This window comes from Physella acuta, unplaced genomic scaffold, assembly GCF_028476545.2.
Source record: "Physella acuta isolate Inbredline_101_S28 unplaced genomic scaffold, ASM2847654v3 ptg001514l, whole genome shotgun sequence".
Taxonomy (NCBI): domain Eukaryota; kingdom Metazoa; phylum Mollusca; class Gastropoda; family Physidae; genus Physella; species Physella acuta.
Window position 1 is genome coordinate 73,206 of NW_026733029.1, and position 25,201 is coordinate 98,406.

The 25,201-nt window shown below is 35.1% G+C and overlaps 1 protein-coding gene across 6 annotated transcripts; it reads right to left on the bottom strand.

Annotated features, from left to right (window-relative positions):
• Positions 1 to 989: 989 nt before the first annotated feature.
• Positions 990 to 25,201, bottom strand: LOC131928524 (cAMP-dependent protein kinase catalytic subunit beta). Of its 6 annotated transcripts, none has more exons than XM_059284590.1 (11): positions 24,490 to 25,201; positions 12,625 to 12,686; positions 11,661 to 11,675; positions 10,252 to 10,383; positions 9,844 to 9,942; positions 9,570 to 9,652; positions 7,535 to 7,661; positions 4,401 to 4,496; positions 4,099 to 4,221; positions 3,516 to 3,680; positions 990 to 3,231 (listed from the first exon to the last, which is right to left on the bottom strand). In XM_059284590.1, exons 1-11 carry the CDS (start codon positions 25,184 to 25,186, stop codon positions 3,106 to 3,108), a joined length of 1,725 nt encoding a protein of 574 aa, XP_059140573.1. In that variant the 5' UTR covers positions 25,187 to 25,201; the 3' UTR covers positions 990 to 3,105. The 6 variants fall into 6 exon arrangements, with proteins under 6 accessions (XP_059140573.1, XP_059140574.1, XP_059140577.1 ...); XM_059284591.1 differs by lacking the exon at positions 7,535 to 7,661 and adding an exon at positions 8,291 to 8,417; XM_059284594.1 differs by lacking the exon at positions 24,490 to 25,201 and adding an exon at positions 21,096 to 21,499.

The following is a 25,201-nucleotide window of genomic DNA, read 5'->3' on the forward strand; positions in this document are numbered from 1 at the left end:
TGAGGACTGACTAAAAAAAAAATGTACAGATGAATTTTACTGTATGATCTTGGAGTAGCAAGAAATAAACTAGCATCTTCATGTATATCAATTTTAAAGAATCTGATTTAAAATATATTAAAATCATTCACTTAACCGAATAAAATACAAGAACTGCTCAAGTAATCTGTCACTAGAGGTAGATCTGGCAATGCTCTTACTAAAAACAGCTCACTTAAATTTATCCAGTAATAAAGGATATCTTTAAATCTATCAGTTTTCCAGCCACACAAACACGATTGAAGTTTACTCGGCAATTTGCTACATTGCAATCTCACATGCATCACTTGTTGCATGATTATAAAATGGTTTTTTCAAAGATTGAAGGAAGCCACATAACTGAGTGTCCAGTTTGAGCAATGTTCAGTTTAAATTCACAACACCAAAGCCTTACAATGGCTTTTTGCGGAAAAGGTAAATTTTACTTCAAGAAAGAACAAACTGGTTTTTACACTTGCGTGAAATCATTAGTGAATCCGTTCTGCTAAATGAGGAACTTTTTGACACCCAGCCTTCCAGTGAGTTCTTTAGGGGTGCACCATATCCTACAGAATTAATGTTAGATCCAGCAGTTCCCATAAGTATTGATACAACTTAATAATAATAGGCACAACATATCCTAATTATTGAACCTCCATATTATTCCTGGCCTGTAACACAGTACTGTGGTATTTTAGCCAAGCACATAGGGCCTAGCTTGTACAAATTTAGGTGGAATTTTATTGGGTGTCAAAAAATAGAGTGTTCATAATTAGAACATAACTTTGTAGCTTAACTCTTTTTGTATTGATATATATATATTTTTTTTCATTATGATTTAATACAGCTTAGCACATAGGGAATTTCAGCTGCTTGTTTCACACCTCAAATCTCTGAATGTAAAAAAGTCATTTTAGGCCAGAAGCTACAACACCAAAACAAACACACAAAAGTGGAGAAAATCTAGACAACAAATGATGACTTGTTTTATTTAATCAAATGACATCAAATGACATCAGATGACATTAGATCTAACCAAACACAATTCCAAATTTAAAGCTAAAACATTTGTGAAAGTGAAGAGAAAATGTGCCCATAAATTACCAGACAATTTTAGAATTTAAGTCCATTTGTCCTTTTATTTTTCTTTAAAAAGGGGAGGGAACTACATCAGATAAATGTGCCAATACAAAGATCAAACAGTTTTACATAACAGAAATTACTGTAGTCAGTAGAAGTGTGTATGAACATACACACATTTATATACATACATGTATGTAAACAGAAAATTGTTTAATATGCAAAACTGTTCATTTAGTTGTTTTTATGTATTTCTAAACTAAACAAATAGGGAACATGGTAACTGTACATGTGCCTCCAAATCATGCTGGTGTGGGACTGGATAATAAGCCAACCCATGTTCCCATGTTAGTTGTTCCAAACTTGCATCAGATATTCTAACTAAAACAGTAAAATAATGTTGCAGTTGCATGCTATTGTTTAGTAGTCACAAAACACTTGGGTTCCAAAAGCTAAAACAAGAGAAATGTTACACGTCTCACAGGCACCCACATTAGAACAATGCTGCATCAGTACTGTTTTCATCCGAGACTTGTTTAGTTCTGGGTAGACACACTAGTTTTAAAAGCAGGTAAAAAAAAAATTTGGGCAATCAAAAAAATTCCATGCAGCCAAAAAATCCTGCTATTATATTGGATGCATATGATAAATAACCTCTTGTTACATTCATACAGCGAGGTGAAACCATGGAGAAAAAAAAAGTTTTGAAAAAATATTTAGATCAAATACATGAGAATAGAAAAAAAAAAGGATGACTGAATATGAACACTGACTAAACAATTAGTGGTGCAAGTTTAGCAAATAGAATCACATGATAATAGCAGGAAAAGTGAAATACAGTCAGACATATCTAAAGAGTTGCTTCACTGATAGATGCTTTAAAAAATGGTTGGCCATTTTTCTTATATATATTACACATACCTCTTTTGTTTATTAGAAATCTGTACAGACGTAAACCTATAAAATATTTCATAGGTTGTTTTTTTGTTGTTGAATACATGCACACAGAATCATTCAACTGACAAACAGGACATCCCACATGAGCACAGTTCTAATGTAAACCATAACCACTCAACATTATGGTATACACTAGAACACATCCACTCTATCACTATTTAAATCTTGACCAGAAAATAGTGGACAGCAGGTATTCATTTCATGTAGAGCATCCCTGATAACTAGGAACACATTTTTAAAAATCTCAATCAAGAAAAATAATTTTCTTTTAAATTTCGACCAATTTGAGCAGGTAGCAAATAAATAAAAAAACGCATAACAAACTTTAAAAAAAAAAGACTGGTTTAACAGAATTGAAAATACTGCACTGATCAAATTATACTATACCCTACTTTCACCCTCAACAAGCATAGGCAATGATGAGGGAAACTGAAAAAACAAAAACTATCAAAGGAAACAAAACAAAGTTGCTTGTCACAGACTGGTTCATGTGTTAGACAAGTCAATGACTGAACAAGTGAAATTGTCGTGGTGTCAGTCACCTCTAGCCCTAAACCAATTTGTCCATCTGTTGTATTGTTATGTCTGTTAAGTCTACCTGGTAAAGCACAGCCATGCAACAACGTCTAGCTGACCAAACAAGCGCCATTAGAGCTCTAGATACAGCACATTTATTCAGTGTTTTGCACTTTCAATCAACCACAGTTATTTCCACTTAGAAGGCAGTGGGTAGAAATATAAATCCATTAGAACTGAAAACTCCACAGCTAGTTTTGTGTACCAGCCACTGGGAAGAGTGCTTTAAAAAGCCCAGCCTGTCTATCCAGTCTACTCTCCCTCTAGCTAGAGCTGGGCTTGGAACTGGCTCCACACACAAAGAAGACAACCGCCACACAGAAAACACATTCCAACTAGTGATGAACAAAGAAAATATTTCCAGCCCTGAAACAGGTGTATACCACCAGGCTGCCATTATTGTACAGTCCAGAGATTTCTAATGGGAACTGTGGTGGTCATGTAATCCTGCTCAGCCACAACAAAAATAACACATCAAAAATCAGCAAATTCCTTGGCACATTTTTCAGTAGAAGAGATACGTAGTGGCTCTTCTTCATAATCATCAAAATTTGCAGTATCACCAGCGCCTTTCGTCTTTGGCACAAATGGTGCTTCAACCTGTAGGTTCACAACAGTGAAATCATATTAATATCATTGTAAATCATATTAATATCATTGTTTACACACACAAGTTTATGATATTTTTTTACATTATGATTCGTGGAAAAAATTTTTTTTAGTACCTTAGTAGACCTACATAGCAGGTGAGTATTTAAAAAATTATTGAGTTCACATTTCTCAGGTAAATAACAGTTAAATGATTACAATAAAAAAAATACTGTTGTGCATTTTTCTGGTAAACATCAATTCAGTAAATCTAGAAACAGAAGTGCAGTGTTCACCTTTCTCTGGTATATAGCAATCCAATCTGTTGTAGAGAACCATTTGTGACTCTTGATATCATTAACACCATTCTTGAGGTTACCAAAACGCTTGGTTAAATCCACTTGCAGTAAGTTGCGTAGTAAGTCTTTAAGGTCTCCACTAAAGTGAGAAGGAAAACGAACCTGCAGACAAAGATCATTAGGTTAATTACAGTCAATTCACTTTTCTACAAAACACATCTACCATTTTGACATCAATGTCAACAGTAAGCATAATGTCATAGGCCATAAGGGGTCATCCATTTATGACATCCACAAACCTTTTTGGTTTTTGGACACCCCCCCCCCGTCCTCAAAAATCCACCTTTATCCCTTATAAAAGTCCATACGCGTCCGCAAAAGTCAATTTTTTTCGGACACCCCCCCCCCCCACCGTGTGGACGTCATAAATGGATGACCCCAAAGCCTGAAGAATTAGTGATATTGCTATAAAGTATGTGCACAATTTCTATTGTCCTATTTATCATCATATTCTGATAAAAAAAAAAATTTAATGCCCTACATTATTATCACTCCTACTTTCTAGTTGTGTGTAACCCACCTTTCCTGATACAATTTTCTCATAAATTTGAATTGGCTGATCAGCAAAAAATGGAGGATAGCCAGCAGCCATTTCATAAATAAGAACACCTAAAGCCCACCAGTCAACAGCTTTGTTGTAGCCCTGAAAAAGATGAAATACTTTTTATATTTACAGATATAAACAGAACAACTTTTGTTTTACGTTGCAAAAGATTTGATTTGACCAATAGTTAAAAATTTTAAAGCAGTAATAATATACAAGCTAAACAAATTTTAAATTAAAAAAATTAACAGGGTATCTTAGCTAGTTAGAATATTTACCTTGCTAAGAATAATTTCTGGGGCTAGATACTCCGGGGTGCCGCATAGTGTCCATGTTCGTCCCTTAACGCGCTTGGCAAAGCCGAAATCTGTCACCTGTTTACCAGAGATAATTTAGTGTGCATATACTAGATTTTGTTTACATCACGTGGGCTTTAACTTCTTATTACCAAGTCACACTCACCATATGGATACATACAAATATAGTAGACATGTTTGCCTAAAGCTAAATGCTATAATACATTTAAAACTCCTGATGGTATTTTTACATCATACTTTTCACTATAAACTAGGAAAGTGCACTTGAACATTATATTTTACCAATTCATTATCAACAAATGGTAACATTTTTTCTAGAATTTAAGTTATGTGCATCTACAGTGACAGTAGATCTGCATGATGGTGCACATTAAAGCTTTCTATTGTTTGTCCTGACTCTACAAACCTCTGTATTGAATAGCAATCAGCTAAAAAAGTACCATTGTGCTCTAAACATATTTACATATAAATAATTGTTGTAATTTCTTTATTGTTCTTTCCTCATTAAAAAAATGATTTTATAGGACTGTATTGCAACTTAATATAAATTTTTAAATTAAACCATCAAAGTAAACTCCAGGAACGGTTCAGCTCTTCTAACCAATTTGTAAGATTAAATAGTAAACTGTATGGAATCATTTAATTAGCTTAAATACGTAATTTTTAAAATAATTGTAACTAAAAGTTAAAAGTCAAGGTTCTCACAACTGAAATAAAGGCTTAAGTAAGTAATCTCTTGACCTGCTGTTAACAGTGCAGTGAACTCAATGAATGTGGATTAACTACAGCACACTTCTCTACATCATGCACATTATTATTTGTTTAATAAACAAACTCAATGACATCATAAATATCTTTTTTTTTAAAGTAAAAATTATTTTATCTTTAGAATTCCAAGGACGAAATATGATAAATATCAGTGTTACCATGAAACATTTTGCGCCCAGCTTTACATTTTAAAAATACTTACTTAGGTTAAACTTGAATTCAAGTTGGGCAAAAAGATGAATTAAATAAAGGGTAGCCTCGCCATGTCAGAAATGTGTATTTATTAATTGATGTCCAGAGGTTAGTGCATTTAATCAATTTTTTGGTTTCTTTTTTAAAAAGACATTAACACTATTTAATAAAAAACAATCGACAGTGTTATAAATATTTACAGGTGGAAAAACTAGCCAAAACATCAATCAAACTTACTGTGAAAGTGCTTACCCTTTCTTTATCTAGTCAACTCAAAGAGTTAGTAGCCAAGCTTCACAAAACAGTCCAAATAAAAAGCAAACACCAAAAGGAAAAACAGCAAACATCAACAGAAAAAAAAAACAAGCCAAAAACAAAAATTGAAACAAAAACTCTACAATAAAAAATGTTAAAAGCAAGCACAAAATAAATCGGGGTGTTAGATGACAACAAATAGACTGACTCATCAGAAGAAAGAAAAACATATCAAGATGAACAGAGGGAGACAAAAAAAAAAGATCCACATCAATATTCTATTTGAAAAAAAAAAAAAAATCCAAGTGAATTTAGTTGGTTATTTTAAAGAAAGAGATCAATTAGTAAAATCTTGTGAATGTTAATTAAAAAACATGACAAAAACAAGTTGGACAAACCGGACAAAGGTTGGGAAAAAGAAAAAGAGTAAAAAACCCTTTGACATTAGCCAGCAAAGAAAAGTGTTTAGTCACCAAAACGGGAGCAAAAAAGCCAAGTAGAAAATGGTTGAGAAAACTACATTAATTTCATTCAGTTTTTTTTTTAGTTGAAGTCAAAATAAAAAAATGAAAACCTATTATGCCTCAAATCTCAACTATCTGGCATTGGGTGAAGAAAAGTGTTTATAAGCATAGCACACAAGAACAATGGTTCTCAAAATCTAACAATCATTACATATTTTAAATTATTACCACAAAACATAACGGCATCTAATTAATTTTTCCCTAGATATGAAATTCAATTTATCAAAAAACTGGAGTAAAATATAATCACTGATTAAACTCCAGCACTTAAAAAGTTAACACAAATACAGATAAAATTAACTTATGCAAACAAATTAAAAAATCTGTGAGAACCATTGTCTGAGAGGAATAAATATAAATAAACCCTGCTGTGTTTAGTGGCTTAGTTTTATAAAGCTAGCATAAAGCCAGAAATGTAATTCTATGTTTCATGCGTTGTCAGCTAGCCAAGTTAAAAATAAATAAATAAATGATTCAACAAACAAAAGCACTTTAAATTTTGTGAAAAGAATACAATGCTAGAATTTCAGTTCTGGCTGGGTACAATTCTTGAGTCTATTCGAGCTATAGTTGTGTGTTGAGTTACCACTAGAGTCAACAGTGAATACATGATCATAATAAATAAGGTGTTTATTTAGGCATTCATATTTGTTGTAGAGGAAAAACTTAATTAAATTCTATTAAAAAAAAAAAAGAACAAGAAGAGACATGCAGAAATATTTTTTGATGAACAAGATAAATTTTTAGCTTTAATGAAAAGGTGTAATAGTTACACATGTATTGATAGATCTTGACATTTTCATTTCAAGGGTGTTACTAAAATGTAACATGAGTGCAAGAGTATATTGATATGTTCTAGCAATCACGTGCCAGCAATGGAATCGACACAGCAGAATTAGGAGCCTGATTGCTTTTAGCCAGCTCAATCATTAGGGCTCATTAAAATCGATAGCACTAGATAAATTTCTTGAAAACTGATTATATAAGACAACAATATTAATTTTAAAAATTCTGCTTTATGTCTATTCAGTAATTTTCTTTAACTTGTAAAGGCTAGCCAAGCAGTAAAATTACACACACTATAACTAATAAAACTTTAAAGCACCATCACCAAAAAAAAAAATCTACAAAAGCTGTGCCCACACCAATTACTGCTGAGCTAATCAAGTTCTTTTCTCTCCAATTCAGAGAATCAAATGGTGAAGATTCCAAATTGTGAGGGGAGGTAAGAATCAACCAGGTTCAGAAGTAATGGTGAATAGGATTATAATGCACAAGATATGAAAAAATAGGGAGCACTAAAAAAAACCCAGGCCATAGTGAGAGATTTGAGTAGCGCCCCGACCATAGTCATACCTTTAAGTAACCGTAGGTATCTATGAGTAAATTCTCAGGTTTTAAATCTCTGTACATAATATCCAAGTGATGCAAGTATTCCAGGACCAACACTATTTGTGCAGCATAAAATCGGGAATGCGGCTCGCTGTCAAAGAGAAGTGGAGACATACATGTATATATAGATAGATATATGACAAACAACCCGACCAACATGTGTCTGCTTCAAGAAACGTTGCTTTGTTCAGGGGGGTTAAATAAAAAGAACCAAAAGAAAACAAATCAACAACAACATCTGTCTGGAGCCTAAATGTTGATGGACTGGTTTCTGCGCTACTACTCATTTTTGGCCAAAGGTGGAATCGTGATTAAATATGGATTAGTTTGTTTCAAAAAGTTAATATTATTTACTAATTTAATTCTACAGAAAAGATATTAAGCTTTTCTAAAAAAAATGTACAAGAATGAAATTTTAAAAGCGTAAGTTAAAATTTAAAGATGTTTAAAGAGAAATGGGTTAAAAAACATAGTAAATACAATTAAAAATGTTAATATTATTTTATAGCTTAGAAAGCAGATTCTAACTTTTAGGCTATTGACATGATATTGAAGGAGAACTAAACGCAAACAAATATGTCAAACGAAAAAGAAAAGAAACTGGGCATGTCCAAACACTGCTCAACAACCGACGGGTGTAAAGGCTAGGCGAGACCTGGGTACATCGTGAGTTCACATAGACGCCGGCGAGTACGTTATGTGAGATACTGGAACACTTACTTTGCAGTACCCCTGAGGATCTATGAGCAAGTTTTCTGGTTTCAGATCCCGATAAACGAGATCCAGATAATGCAGGTATTCAAAGCTCAAAATTATTTGCGCTGCATAGAACCGGGAGTGACTTTCACTGTAACGAGGGAGGAAAAGTAAAAAGATGATAATGTGACTCACGCTGTATTAAAATAATTTCAAATGTTTATAACTGATAATAAACATTATGCAGCACACTGAAATATTGAGACAGTAATAAGTAAGACTTTAATATAAAGTGGGTGAGGGTATGGAAATTTAAAGTATGTTTAAAAAAAAAAAGAAAAAAAAAGCTGTCACATGCATGTTTTAAAATTAGGAAAATAACCCAGATAGTTAAAAAAAAAAAACTAAGAAGAAACTGATTCTATGATAATCAGTACTGATGCATTTTTCTAAAAAATACTTGATGGAAACATTTTGAAAGCAGTTTAGCATGAAATGTTCACATTTCCTTGACATGAGTAAAGCAGTACCTCATAGTGTATTTGATTTCTTAAATAAGCATTTGTAATAGCAATTTATAGTTTGGAAAAATAATATTCCAAGTATCTAAGTACCAGTATTTTATTTTATGCTTGAATAGGTAGCAAACTGGTCGAAATGCCACCTGCTTGCATTTTTAATGTAGTAAACAGTTTAAAAATATGTGATTCTTCTAGAACTAATTCGGGCAGGGGCGGATTTCATACCAGTTGACCTGAAATAGTAAGAGGTTAAGGTGCAAGAAATGTTTATATTTTTTGCCCCAGTGTCATGTATTGTTACCAAACAGATCAACAGGAGAGTGAATGTACCTTAATATTCATGGATCCTTTAAAAAGAGTATAAACTTTCAAGCAAGACATTTTGAGCAGGAAGAAAAGAAAAATCCATAATTCAAAATATTGTTTAAAAATTCAAGACAAACTTCACTCTTTAAGATCATATCCTTTTACTTTTGCTGAGTGAAAACTGCAGGACTATAATTAATTCTTTAAAGCCCAACAACTTTGCATCTAAGAGATCTTATCTAATGATAAGAAATAAAACCTAGTCAAAATAAGAAATGAGAGAAAGACTAGCTTTAAAAAAATGCAAACAAGTAGTTCTCCTCACCCCCCCTCCCCATTACCCCACAGGCTGGCAGTAACTAACTCTGCAGATCAATAGCTCATGGTGGTGAGAGAGTAGAAAGTGGAGAGCTTTGTACTGTTAGCATGGATGAGTTGCATGACTGTTTGTACATCTAACTGACCAACAAGCTTACCTGAAGCGGCCTATTCGTCGTAAATGTGAAAACATTTCACCCCCTGTAACAAACTCCAACACCATATACAAATTGGAATTGTCCTAGAATTATAGAAAAAAAAAAGTAATAATTTGTCTTAGAAATATGAAAGCAAAAGCAATGATCGATCTTCATATTCAACAGTTATTAAAAATGAAGGAATAGTTAATAATGTTGAAAAAATCTTTTTTATTTCATACAAATTTGTTTTATGCTTTTTATTTAACTAACACAATGTAAAACATGTACTCACTTTAAATGAATACTCTAGCCTGACCAGGAAAGGAAAATTAATTGACTGCAAAATTTTCTTCTCATTCAATGTATGCTCTACTTGTTTTAATTTTACTACCTATTTGTACCAAAAGAGGAAAAATAACATTATCAAGACAAAACACACAAGTTTTATAAAAGATATTACATTTCTATGGGTAAAATATACAAAATTTACATGTGGCTAGCAGAAATCCCATTAAATTCTAATCACTTATATATTGCAAATGGGTGAGCAAAAGAGATTTAGCTTTGGCTTGATGTTAATGATCAAACAATGCAATTAATTACCATTGTTCTTTGATCATTTCTTTCAGTTTATGTAATAGAAGCACATGAATTAATGAATATACCCAAAGACGACAAATGTTGAGAAAAGATGACCAACCTTTTGTTTGTCTAAGATTTTCATAGCAAAAAATGCTTTGTTCTCCCCTTTATGTTGGACTAGCATTACACGACCAAATGAGCCAGTTCCAAGAGTTTTGATTCTGTCAAAGTCATCTAAACATGACGTACTCTGTTGTTTACACAAAAACAAAACTTCATTAGCTACAACATTAATTACAAAACACCAAGTTCTAAGCCAAATTTATCAAAGTGTTGTTGTCTATATTCAGAATCAAGCAATGTCTAGAGTAAGTCTCTCTGTTCCAACCTACAGGCAACCATGAACAACTAAACTAATGTACTTTAACAGTGGTCAGCAAACCCAGTACACACATGTCCCTAAACTTAAGTCCATTGACTTAAGTTAACAGCAGTTTTCAAATTGAAAGCAACATTACAAGTAGTCAGTAGCTTTCCCCTCATGAGTTAAAAAAATAACCCCCTAACAAAATTTATTGTTATGCAGAACAATGTTTTCCTTCTAGAAAGTGACACTAACAAATGTGTGTCTGTAGCACAAGTTTGCTGACCCCTGACCTTGAAAACATCACAAGTTAGACTAGACTAGGCCTATAATAAGGTATTTTAACCAAATACAATTTTTATTTTATTAAAAAATAAAAAGGAACCTCATTCTTCATTTTAAAAGAAATGAAATATTAAAACACCAGGATTAACCTAACTTGTGTTGGTTGAATTAAATCTACAAAATAGAGAACTTTAAAAATTTATTTAAAAAAAAAATGAATTGAGGATTTTTTCCCCCTATAAAATATCTGCTTAGTAAACAAGCAGTTTAAAATGTTCACATTTGCCATATTTTCTGCCTCGTATCTTTAACAGTTGAACTAAAAACTGTTTCAATAATCATCAATTAATCAAATACTGTATAAATACTGTATAAAAACATTTTTTTTTAGCAACAAATAAAATAAGATAAAAAGCTCATTGATACATGTAAAACAAAAAACATGCAAAATCTGCAACAAGATATATTAAAAAGGAACAAAAGAATAAGATTTCTAAGTAATGAAGTAAATTTGTATCAAAAAGGTCTGCAAATGTGTACATAACACAGCTATAGAAGTTTTGGGATGGGCTGTTTGAGTCTTGTATAATAAGCTCATGCAACATTATCAAAAAATGTATGTTCAACAATGGGCTCCACAGAGTGTGGCAGATCAATAATTTATAAACAAGTTCCTTGAGGCTACGTGTAGCAGTCATGCTGAGCACTGAGTATAAAAAAAAAACATGGCTCATTTTGTTGATGCTAAGCTGACGAAGAGCTTTCAACATGATACCAAGTAAGTGATACAATTGTAGGGTTTATATGCACAGGGTTGGATATAAATGAAGTAATTGTAAAAAACTAAATGGAAAATAACTTTAAAAATTAATACAAACCAGAGGTGACACATTCTGAAAGAAAAAACCCACAGTAAGTCTAACATTGGCAACAGTGATGCTACTACTAGCAGCCTTTGCAGTAAAGCAATGAGGTGTGTATATTTATTAAAAAACCCTGTCATCTCCAAAAACATATCAGTGTATAGTATAGACATTGTTACAAAGTATAAATGTGTTTGTTGTATCTTCAGTGTATCCTTTGATTTTTAATAACTAGTCACAAAATGTGTACAGTTTTTGAAAATTGTATCGCAACTGATGAGTATTCATTTTACGTTTTGTGTTGGACTAATTATTGTGTTATGGGGTTTCTCTGATGATTTGGCAATTTAGATTGCCCTGTGGAAGTGCACAAAAGTCCCAATTATTTCAACTTGACCCCCCCCCCCCCCCCCCCTCCTGTTTCATTATTCCTACAACAGTTTAATTTGCTGGAAATTATTTAAAAAAAAAAACCCACAAAGAATGTTTCTATCAATTTATAGAAATGAGAAGTTATTCAACCTTTTTTCCCCCCCCCACTATTTATTGAACTAAGTGCTAAACATCTAAAGCGTGCTAACATATCTGTACAAGTAAAAATATCAACAACGACAAAGAACAACAGTAAGGGTTTTGTTGAACTAGGGTGATCAAATAAAACATAATCAGAACAAAGCTATCTAGTTACACATGAACTAACCAGAGCTGAGGAGGACAAGACTTTACCCAAGTTAAAACTTTAAAACAACAAAAATGTTCATGCCATCAAACGTTCTAGAACAACAACACAATCATGGACTCCTCAGCCCTAGGTTAACCAAAGTAGACACAATACTATCAAATGCAGTGACTGATAGTGCAATCTTGAGTATCTTTCCCTTTTTCCATCAATTATATAAAATAAAAACATCAAAAACATTTAAAAACATGCAAGCATTAAAATAACACATATACATTAAGTAAAATAAAAACAGCTTACTAAGGGTGGGTGGTCCCATTTTGTTTGAAATTCTTCTTTTGCTTTTGCAAGAAATTCCTTGACTGTAATAAAAAAAAAGGATGTTTAAGTTTAACAAAGTATAATTTTAAGGAGAATTTCACTTGGTGACTATCATAAGCTCGGAGTGAATATAACTTGGTATGGGTGACTGCTGAATAGGCTGGATGATTATCATATAGATGTGTTAAAATGTTTTATAATGTGAATAATAAGGTTAGCAATCTGCACATATCCTTTTTTGACAGACAGAACATTACAAATAAAATGATCATGAATAACAGATTTAATCATCATTGTTATTATTTAATGTTGTGATAACAAGTTTTGATAATAACCAATTGACATGAAGCTTTGATTTCATGCCTCCTCAAATTAAAAAATTCTAACAATAGTACTGACCAAATATTAAGGACAAAGTACATTATCATATTGAAGATGACATAATCATCACATTGACCAGATTTAACTAGGTACAAGTTGAATCTTATAAATGGTTGATGGATTAAATAAAGAATGTATGCAGTAATGCAAGGGGGTGTTATTTATCTACAGTGGCAGGAAAGAATTTTCTATTTTTAAAAACATCTTCCTTCACAAACAACTGAGTTAGTTGTAGCCTATAAGGCAAGCAGTGAAGACACTTCAGATATCTAGGTCACAAGGGTTTAAGAAAAATGTATGAGGTGTCCTCTTACAAAATGATATCTAGGCACAACTCAACAGTGTAGTCTAAAAATCCTAAAAGGAACTGTAGCATGGATCATTATCATGGACTTAAAAGAGTATGACACAGGAATTTCCAGCTAGTGTTATCTGTTGACATGACTGATACAACCAGCCCTGACAGTTTTTGCTATCTTGTTTTTTTAAAATTCATCTTATCATCTTATATCATAGTATTGTTTGAACAATTTCACATTTTAAACACTAGATGATTGTAAACACAAAATTAGGAGATAATGTGTTTTTCTCAGAGAACTGACAAACAAAAACCACGACAAGAGAGAAAAACTGAAATGAAAAGAATAAGAATACAATTTAAGATTTAGAAATGTACCTAGTGTAAAGAAAAATGATGAACACACTGCAGTAGTAAATTAAAAAACAAAATACCAAAAATATTCAATAAGAAAAACTGAACTATAAAGAACCCTACTGTAATAGTAACCATAAACTTGTCTATTAATTGTTATAGATATAAGATCACATGAAAAAGTATGAGGAGTACAATCTTTCTTGATAAGCCATTTTTATTAAGAGGTGAAGTGACACGTTTTGCATTTATTTATCACTCAAGTACCAAATCTGTCTGAGTAAATTTATCAAAACTTCCTGTGTATCCTGGATACAACAGAGCTAAAATAAAGGTGGACAACCAAACAATATACACAATAACAAAAAAAAAAGGAAAGACAAATAGATATAATAGGCCACTAACAATATTCACATGGCTACCCTACTAAACTACTTCCAAAACCTTTAAGCAGAGCAACAACCATCATTATAATTAATTAGCCTTTATTATACCAAGCTATTATGCTTAATTAATGAATAGCTTAATTTTGACATACTGCCTGCACAGTAATAATATAGGTCAATTTTTTTTGTTACTTGATGTATGTACACTAATATTAAACAGGTAAAAAGTAAATTGACTTAAACTCTAGGCCTATATCTTGCCGTTAAGCACCTATTTTATAGGTTCATCAAACAACCATTTCCCCCCAAAATAATTTAGAATACTTGGCCTACTTCTGGCAGTAGGAAATGAAGTTAACTTATTGAATTTCAAATAAGGCAGTAGATAGACTACCACGTGAGATTGTCTAAAATCTCAGTGAGAAACTTAATAAATGTTAGGCTACAAAAAGGATTAACTTAAATAAACACACCAATCTGTCATGGGCTGGATAAGGTTTACAAACCATTAGGTAACAAAATTTTAAATGTCAAGTTATATCCAAGCTCAATAAACACTAACTAGGGTCTATGGTATTAGGAACAATAAAGGCTTGATAGGTTATTGTTTTTAGATGTATAGCCTGCTTATTATTGGTGACTCTACCCCCCCCCCCCCTGTAGCCGTAGGAAGTCTATCTTACAGGAAGTCTATCTTACTATTGCGATTTGAATATCTACCCACTGGTAAACTAAATGTAGCATGTTACTATACCAGGGTGAAGTTAGATATAAACAGGCATAGTTATGGTTTATGTTATTGTACTAGAGTAGACTATGTAGGCTACTGTGTTTAATCCCCATCTCTTTAATCTTTATTGTTTTGAATTGTGGAAGGCTGCCCAAGACAAAACCAGGCTGCCCTATGCCCTATACATCTATATTATATACATTAATATAAGCAACACCAATTCTTCCCTTGGCCACCTAATCAAAGTTTCTTTCAGGCATCTCTTTGGGAAGGGGGTACTTTAATCAGTGTAGTTGTCCTCTCACCCATACAGAAAAATTTTTGAAAAAAAAAAAAGCACTACAGGTAGGCCTAATAAAAATTAGATCTAGGTCCTGTCATGTTAGCCAGTTATGCCTTATAAAATTCTCCTTTGGCCTAATATAGCCTAATTAATAGGCCTATATTATAATCACCAAGGACCAGAGAGTTAATTAGAAATAGAAAGAATATTTGGGACTTAGGCTAAAGATTACTAAAGAAATGTCAGAGTAAATATTAATAAGACTTAAGACACATAATAGGTCTAGTCTAGAATTTAGACTAGACATGTTATATGATCTGTCAGTGGTGTTTGATTAAACACATATTGTTCTAACCTTGTAATATAAGTTGTAGGCTGTTAGATTTAATAGTGGCCTACTGGTTGGACATAACCTTGTTAGTTACTACCTAACTAATACAACCTAAGTAAGATCTTGATATTATAATTATAAGACATGATGCTTCATCATAGTCTAGATATTAGATATAGATTTAGACGTCTAGATCTATATATAGATCTATATTCTAGTGAGTAGTATGCTACAGGACAGTGTGATGACCGAGTTCCGTGTGAGTCAATTTAAAAAAAAAAATCAAAATTAGTTATCACCGCTAACTGAACTCATACTCAACTAATAACTAAATGTAAATCTACTCATTAATAGGTCCCTTTATTAACCTACATTAATTAACATCTGCAAATTTTAATATCTAAAACGTGCGTATAGATCAATCTATAAATCATATATCGAGGATAGTGTCGAGTGCTGCAAGTTGAGGCGAGACAAAACTCTAGTGATGAAGTCGATGAGGTGGCCTATTTTTCCACCATCCATAGCAAACAGTGGTGTAACAGCCTTACCGTTTTCCGCCGGGTCCCCTTTTTTTGCCGTTGCCGCATTGCCCATATCCCGTTTTTACTTGCTAACGCACCTCCAAACTGATGGTTTTGGGTCGGGTGGTTAGGTATCCTTCAACGGAATATCACTAAATTATTACTGTTCCGAAATCCAGGTGAAAGAGTTCCCGTTCTTCTTTAGCCTATGGGACTATCGAACTAAACCAACACAAAGCTACACACTTTACGGCTAACTACAAGCTACGAATCTATAAGTTGGAAAAGCATAGTACACAAACGTTTAAACGAATGCCTTAGGCACAGGAAATATAACTATCAAATACGCTAACGTTCTTTGTTGTTAGTAATATTCACTAATGATGTATGAATATTATCAGTGTGTCACAATATAACTAAAATATAAAAATAGTTCATCCAGTCGCTAGCTTGAATTCTTTATCTGTGCGTACTCGCACAGCTACGATGTGTTCTCCGCGCACAGCATTGTGGGTAAGAGGCTCCGTGGTAAACATTGACCTCGACGCGGAGCGATAACTAGCAGAGGCGAACAGGCGAGGGACGGTGGAAAGCATTAATTTTATAAACACAGTATACAGAGAATTACTAAATAAAAAATAAAAAAACCATGAAAGAATATAAATAGCAAGAGTATTAGTAATAATTAATTTTATCGTTTTAGTATGCTTTTAATCGGAATAGATTTCTATGAGAATAATAATATGGTAATAAATTATGTGAATTGTCATTTTTTTCCCCCACCGCTACCGCTCTTGGTAGTGTACACATAATAACCTTCGGAGAAAAAAATAAGGGGGCGGGGGTATGAATGGTATTTAATAGTAAATAGAGCTTTACGTTTCCCCTGAGTCTCATTTTTATATTTGATTGAGTTTAAATAGCCAAATAAAGTTCAATGAAGATTCTCGCGGAATATAAAGGGGAAAAAATACGACAGGGGAGTAGTGCACGGGGAAAGGGGGTGGGTGGGTGTATTAATCTCGGTTCCAGATATCGGACAACTAAATACCGCAAATAAACTGCACGTGTTTAATACACGAATGCATCCAGATTTCTACAAGATTTATTTGAATTAAATTTTTTATTCAAATCTCCACCTGAAAGAAGCGGTATTTCACATTTTCATTAGATTCTAAATCCATTTTAAAATTATTATTTTTTTCTTTAAAATCTCCATCTGTTGTTTATAATTTAAATTTCGGCTATGTGTGGAAGTTTTGATACAGCAGTTTAGACCTATATTGCGATGGAATGTTGTCTGGCTTTGTCTCGTTTTAAAAAAAAATCCTATTCGTTTTGTTTTGTTTTTCTTCTGGCATCCATGCTCTGGGTGAAAACACAGGTTTAATGAAGGGGAAAATGTGAGGAGGGGGGGGGGGAATCAACAGTTGGCTTAGGTTTAACACTGCTTATTGGTAAGGTTACACACGTGTGAAGGTGAATATTGGGCGTTAAATGAGTTACGTGTGTTAGATTAGCGTCAGGGTTAAGACTGCTTTTAGCAGAGATGACTAAATCAAACGAGTTACACGTTTACACGCGTCCTATTACGGCATTTCTTCCTCATTTTCCGATTTCCATAATTTTGTTTGATTTCGTTTTATAAATAGATTTTTAATCCCCATGCTATATGATTAATTTCTGTTAGCTCAAATTTAAATTGCCCGCAGCTGTTTTTCAAAAAGTAATATTAATGGCGATCTTTTTATAGCAACAACGGCTAAGTAACACCCCCTCCTCCTTTCTGCTAGCAACCACAGTTGATACACCCATGGCCTATTTCCCCCCTCTCCCTACCGCTTTGCTTACGAGTTCACTAGTCAGCTTGGTGGTGGGGGGGGGGGGGGGGGGGGACCCAGTCCGTGAGGACACATATGTGGTCGGTTCCGGCCCAGTGAAGCGTGAATGAATCCAAACTGTAACACGGCTATTTAAAGGGCATAGAGTCGTGCCGTCTTCTAGCAAGCATATAAATCAACAGATGTCAAACGCTTTAGAGTATTTTGTTACTGTGTCATGTTATGTAAGCATAGGTTGTGTTTTTTTTTTAAACGAAAATATCAGATTTTACTTATTTCATTTTTTGCTGTAATATACGTTTGTTTATTTCAGGGAGTCAGGCAATCGATCATGGTGGAAAAAGTTTGGGGGAGAAGGGGGATGGCCCAAGGGTGTGATAGAAAATACCAAGGTCAATACTGTATTTGTTAAAACATTAAGTTGATGAATTTAAAAAAAAATTCTAAGCCCGAAAGTGCATACGAAAAAAAAAATACTTTTATATCATTGACTAGTTGGATCTTGATATAAAGGTTGATACGAGTTCAATTCCTTAACAGGTCATTTTTAATATTTAAGGAGTAAAATGTAAAGGGAGATCCAGGTTCAATTACTAAATAGAGTCTAAATGTGCTTTCTGTTCAGCAACCGTTAATAAAGTTCAGATCGCGTCCATAGCAACCGTATTGGATGCAGCCGTGCGAAACGAAAAGGAGTCATTACCAAATTAAGCCTTATTGAGCCGAAGTAGCCGACTCTGACAATATGTTGTGTCAGTAACATGAGAAAATAGACGTGAGATGCGTAGAACAAATGGAAGATGTGCGTTACAGGTAGTGCGAGATGTGTAGAACAAATGGAAGATGTGCGTTACAGGTAGTGCGAGATGTGTAGAACAAATGGAAGATGTGCGTTGCAGGTAGTGCAAGATGTGTAGAACAAATGGAAGATGTGCGTTGCAGGTAGTGCGAGATGTGTAGAACAAATGGAAGATGTGCATTGCAGGTAGTGCGAGATGTGTAGAACAAATGGAAGATGTGCGTTACAGGTAGTGCGAGATGTGTAGAACAAATGGAAGATGTGCGTTGCAGGTAGTGCGAGATGTGTAGAACAAATGGAAGATGTGCGTTGCAGGTAGTGCGAGATGTGTAGAACAAATGGAAGATGTGCGTTGCAGGTAGTGCGAGATGTGTAGAACAAATGGAAGATGTGCGTTACAGGTAGTGCGAGATGTGTAGAACAAATGGAAGATGTGCGTTACAGGTAGTGTGAGATGCGTAGAACAAATGGAAGATTTGCGTATGTGTATAATATGTGCGTTATATGTAGTGCGAGATGTGTATCATATGTGCGTTACATGTAGTGCGAGGTGTAACGGACCTCCTAAGAAAAAAGTGGGGGGGGGGGGGTGTCACACGTAGTGTGCAACACGTGCAGTGTGTTACACGAAATGTGCGTGACACTTTGAGTACGTAAAACGCTTCACACTGAAACATTTACTGCAAGTATGAGCTCAAATAAGACTAGTTCGTGAACAGCTGATCAAAGCATGTGTAGTTATTACCTTTAGACAAATTACATTGTAGCGAAAACCCTGCATTCACTTCTAAAAGAAGAAATAATTTCATAAATTTTAAACCGCATAAAAAACAACCCACAGTTACCCGCATAAAGAGTCGTACGAAGGGGCATCAAGCCACAGGTCACCAACAAGTGCACAACAAGGTATTGTGTAGGTGAGTTAACGAGTTAAGGCCAACTGGGGCAGGTCAAGGTTGAATAATTTTAGACAGACAACAGGTAGATATTAGCAAAATATACCGTTTCTTATTGCAAATGTATTAATGCGCATCGTAAAAGTAATAACCCAGCGATGTCCGAGCCATAGACTCTGTCTATTTATAGAGCTATCAAATACAAGGCGATCGTGTGGCCAGTAGAGTGTACTGCTTTCAGAGTTTCTTTCAGGCATTTCTTCTGGAGTCCCCTCCCACCTCCGAAGGAAGTCTACCGCCTCCCCCCCCCCCCCACTCCGAACGAAATTGAATTTATATAGAAAATATATAGTTTTAACAGTGTGTGTGTCGTGTCCCCCCCCCCCCCCGGAAATTTGAATCCGCCCCCCCCTCCCCGAAAATTTCAAGTGCACCCCCGGAGAAAAAAGTCTGGAAGAAACACTGACTGCTTTTAAAACAAAATTCTTTCCCAACTTAAGCTCGGGTCTCTAGAACTCGATACTGTTAGTATTCGAACTTGGAATCGCGCGCACCAAATGAGTCTCAGAGTGGACCAAATTACAAATGTCTGACAGAAATGTATTCTTATGTAATGACAGGTCTGATACGTCCCCGGTATGCGATATAATAGTATCGCTCGTATTTTGCAAGTATCGCAGTCAAGGGTTGGGACTAGCATAGTGGTATGAGCAATCGTATCGCACGTATTTTGCAAGTATCGCAGTTAAGGGTTGGGACTAGCATAGTGGTATGAGCAATCGTATCGCTCGTATTTTGCAAGTATCGCAGTTAAGGGTTGGGACTTGCATAGTAGTATGAGCAATCGTATCTCTCGAATTTTGCAAGTTACCTAGTTAAGGGTTGGGACTAGCATTGTGGTATGAGCAATCGTATCGCTCGTATTTTGCAAGTATCGCAGTTAAGGGTTGGGACTTGCATAGTAGTATGAGCAATCGTATCTCTCGAATTTTGCAAGTTACCTAGTTAAGGGTTGGGACTAGCATTGTGGTATGAGCAAACAACTTCTATAAGGCTATACCAGGAAACATGGAATTAATTAGGTTTCGCTTAGACTTAGACTATTGAAAGACAGGATGAAGCATTTTTTTACGTTTACCTTTGTGCTAAATTAACTGGTCAGAGTCCTGAAGTCGAATACAAATTTATATTTTTAAAAAAAAAGGATAATTTCTTAGTAGTTTTACACAGTCGTTGTATGATGTGTTTTCTAAAGGTTTCTAAAAATAAAGTTTTACAACTGTACCCATGAGACAGCAGCGTATATAAATAATTTGACGTGTCTTAATTCATACACATATCTACATTTATGTAAAAAAAAAAGTGTCGCATTAAATTAGCTTCTAGATTAGATCTAGATCTACACTAGTTTGACATGTATATCTAGATCTACCTACATTTATGAAGAAACAACAACAATCGTTCATAGGCGTATACTAGTCTAGATCTAGTCTAATTTATATTTAAAAATACGCCAATTTTGACAGTGTCAATTTAAAAAAAAAAGGTAAAACTGATTTTAATTTGTATACTTTCTAATAATAGTACTAGATCTAGACAAGTTTAGATCTAAAAATAGTATCCTTACGCCATTCCTCGTATTGGGGGCTCAAGGTGGACATGGGTGAACCGCTCTCGTTCGCCGTGTTGGACTGAGTCGTAGATTTTCTGGGCTTATTGGGATTACCGCCGCCGCAGCACAAAGATAGCATGTGAACGAGGGTGTGCAGTGCAGGGTGTCATCAAAAATTTACGAATCCACCACTCAACCAAAGATATGTTCGTTCTATCACTGTCAAGCGCTATCAGTACAACTTCCGTTTAAAACGCGGGGCCCATTTGATAAAATAAGCTGATGCGCGGTCAAAATGCGCAATTTTTACTGACGGTGCGTAAAACCGGTGCCTTTTCTCATTTTTCAAGCGATCCGCTGAAATTTCGACCATAGGACTATAATGAAAATATTTCTTCTATCTCCTGTATAACAGGAATGTGTATTTTAGAATCGTCATGTGGCGGTTGTTCTACGTTTCCGTATAATAGGACACGCAAACCATTTTAGCAACACAATTTCGCACCATCAAATAGTTTTAAACGCGCGTATTTTACACATCAAAAGTTGCGTAAAAGTTTAGGGCTTTATGAATATACTTCGGCGGGATAGTTTGTATCGAATAGGGGGTTTCCCTTCAATTATAACTTGTAGGGTTAATTAGAGTTTGAATAAAGATTAGGGTCACACCTAGTTTTATTAAAGATGGGGTTAGGGCGAGCATAGGTACAGCTCCCTATAAAAAAGGCACAGGTAAGGTCAGTTGTTATAGGATTAAAGTAGCCTACCCGAATTTGATTCACTATGTTATATGTTGACATTTCTACGTGAGATTTTGATTAAATAATAAAAAGATGTGTATCACGTGTATAATGAATGGTCATTTACATTTTGTTGCACTGATTACATTTTTAAAAAAAATCGAAGTAGCTCAAATTATACTATTTACAGTGTTTCATTAAAAATTCTTTTTTGAAAAAAAAACAACAACAAAAAACAACAGAACAGATATCCAGTAGGACCGGTAGTGACTCATGTTAAAACAAAAGGTAACTGGTGATACATAGTGACTCATGCCAATACTCGTGGTGACTGGTGATACGTAGTGACTCATGTCAAAACAAAAGGTAACTGGTGATACATAGTGACTCATGCCAATACTCGTGGTGACTGGTGACACGTAGTGACTCATGTCAATACTCGTGGTGACTGGTGACACGTAGTGACTCATCAAAACTAGTGATGAATGGTGACACTCTAGTGCCCGTAATGACTCATGCCGTCACTAGTGACACGTTATGAGTTGTACACATTAAACAACACACACAACTGAACAAATTTACTTAACCTCTTACAATATCATCATTCATTTTTCCTTTGTAGCTCCCGGGAAGCAGAGGGTTGCAGTTACAATATAACGTTACATAACATTTCTATAGAGATCTCCCCCCCCCCCCCCATCCACCTCTTCTTCAACGCCCTTTTCAACATCCCTCCATGCTTTCCTTACTATTTTCATTTTTTTTTTGGTATTAGGCCTAGTCTCCATCTTTTATCTTGATCGATATGGATTTTAAGATTTCACCCCCCCCCCCCCCCAACAACAAAAACCGTTCTCGAATCCCTCCCCCCACCCACACCACACATTTCTCGAACCCCTCCACCTGCATTTGCCACATTAAAATTTTGCGCTGTAAACATTTGTTACTGTTACTAAACAAACAACTGCTGTTGTTGTTTGAATGTCTATAATTCTATCACACCTGTTGCGTAGGACAAACGATAAAAAAAGCTTCAGCAGAAAACATTTAGTTCACTGTAAAAGACGATTGGGCTGTGTATTTAAGTTAAGCACAAGTGTATAAGGGTACAAATATAGCTTTTCAAATTCATTATAGCTGCTGTAAAGTTCCATTTCAAACCTGACGGTCTATGCGGCAAGTAAAGTAGAGTTCACTTGTTTGTGACATCCGCATATGAAGATATAATGTGGTCAGCACTATGCCCAGTCGACTTCCATAATATGAGTAAGTTACCTATCAGAGTTGGGAATCAAAAAACAGTTTCTCGTAGCTCCAATGTTTAAAGAAATCGACAAGTGATTTAAAAAAAAACCAACAACAACGGAATCACAGCATTTGACTGCTAGATCTACATCGTTTTATATGAAGCTAATGAGTACAAAGCCATGAGTGTCAATTTATTTAGCCAACCATTCGAAATACACTTTTGAGAAAATTATTTTAAAACTTCCAATATAAATTCACTAACATTTTATCGTTTAATGTTTTTATTCTGAGTTTAAATGTATTTCCTCTAATCATATATATCATACATATAATTTGTTGCTTGGACACAAATATCACGACACGTTCGGATCATTTCACTTTGCTTCCATTATAGCTCGTTTGACGCATACCGTCTATTTTATTCGAAAAAAAGAAAAAAAAAAGTATTGTGATTTGGTTTCCAGTTGAGCAGTTTTGACCTTGAATAAACACGAGCACTGCTGTTAGCAGTTAGTTAAAGTGAATTTAGAATACATAAATACAGTTTTCTTTTGTTTACCAAAAGCATATTGGTGTTAAATTTGATTTGTGGGCATGTGCAAGGAGCCGACAACCCCCCCCCCCCCCCAAGCCCCCTCTCCGGCGCCTCTACGCGCCCGTGGTGTGTGTACATTTGATCTGTTTTATTGTGGTGTGTTCATTAACCAGCGGGTTTTACTAGTTTACATATCTAGTGTGCTCGTTTGAAACGTGTAAATTGTGGCGTGTTAATGTTGTGGCGGGATTATATCGTGGTCTCTTTGCAAAAATAATGAGTTTCTGATACGCTGATTTACATACTAACGTGTTTTAGAGTGGAGTTAGCTGACATTTCAACCTCAGCTTTTTGACTAACGACATATGTAGACAATTCAAGAAAAATTGTCTATTTCTTAAGAGTACAAAAAAACTTATTTTAAAAATTGTTTTGATTCAGGCATGTTTATATACGACTAAACATCCCGAATACCGACCTGGAATATAATCCACACAGTCATGCATGTTGTGTGCGAAGTTTAAACTGATCAGGAAAAAAAAGTTTTTTTTTAAAAGTAGCAGGAATAAAACTTACAAATTTTACAAACTTTATCAAATGTTTAAAATCTCATTCGTTTTTCAATTCATATCGTAATAATTCCATTATATGCATTCAAGAAAATATATTACATCCCCTACTAAAATGGCATACTCGTTTGAAATAACCTTGCACCGGAAACGAAATTAGTAGCCTTTTCAAAGGAAGGAAATGCCGTAAACCTCCTTTTAAATTGACGTTCTAACAGCACACCCCTTATCGAAGTACATCACACACTTACCAAAATGACATCACATCCATTACTAAAATGACCTCCCACCCACCACGGAAATGACGTAATACTCACTATTCCAGCAGTACAGCATGGCCATCTCCCAGCGCGTCCGCTCGTCCTTTGCCTGGAGTAGCCGCGGGTCATACTTGAGCCGGAACGTCCCCCAGAACGAACCTCTCTCCCTGCGGAACGGAAACACCAACGTTCTTGACCGTGTCCTTCCGAACATGCCGGGAAAGCCGGTTCCGTGACTGGGTCTCGAACCTGCACTCCTGGGAACTCCTGCATCTTTGGAGAATGAGTTTTGTGTATGCAGGGCTGGATGGACGGCGTTGAGACGCCTTGAATGTCTTGTCACTGTTTCACCTCTGCCATTATTATTACTGTTATTATTATTATTATTATTATTATTATGCACGTTATTACTACTAGTCCTGTGCCCGTGGCTCAAACGGGATAAATGGCTAGTACTTTCAGCTGGATTGTAGATGGGGTAGCCGGTCCGGTTGTTAAAATTACACACGTAGCCGTCGCTGTTGTAGCCGACGGCGTTGTCGTAGCAGTTCATTGACCGCTGGCTCTTGCCGCCGTAGGACATGTAGCCGTCGCTGGTGTAGTCCAGGCCCCCGTGGACGTAGAGGTTGCCGTTGAGGGGGTAGGAGGCTGGGGCGCGGGGGTCGGGCTCGGCGCAGGCGTGGCTTCGCCGTTCTCGCTGCTCCTTCTCCCGGCGTCTCTTCTCCGGGTAGAAAATGTCCAGGAAGAAATTCATGTTGGGGTGGGGGTG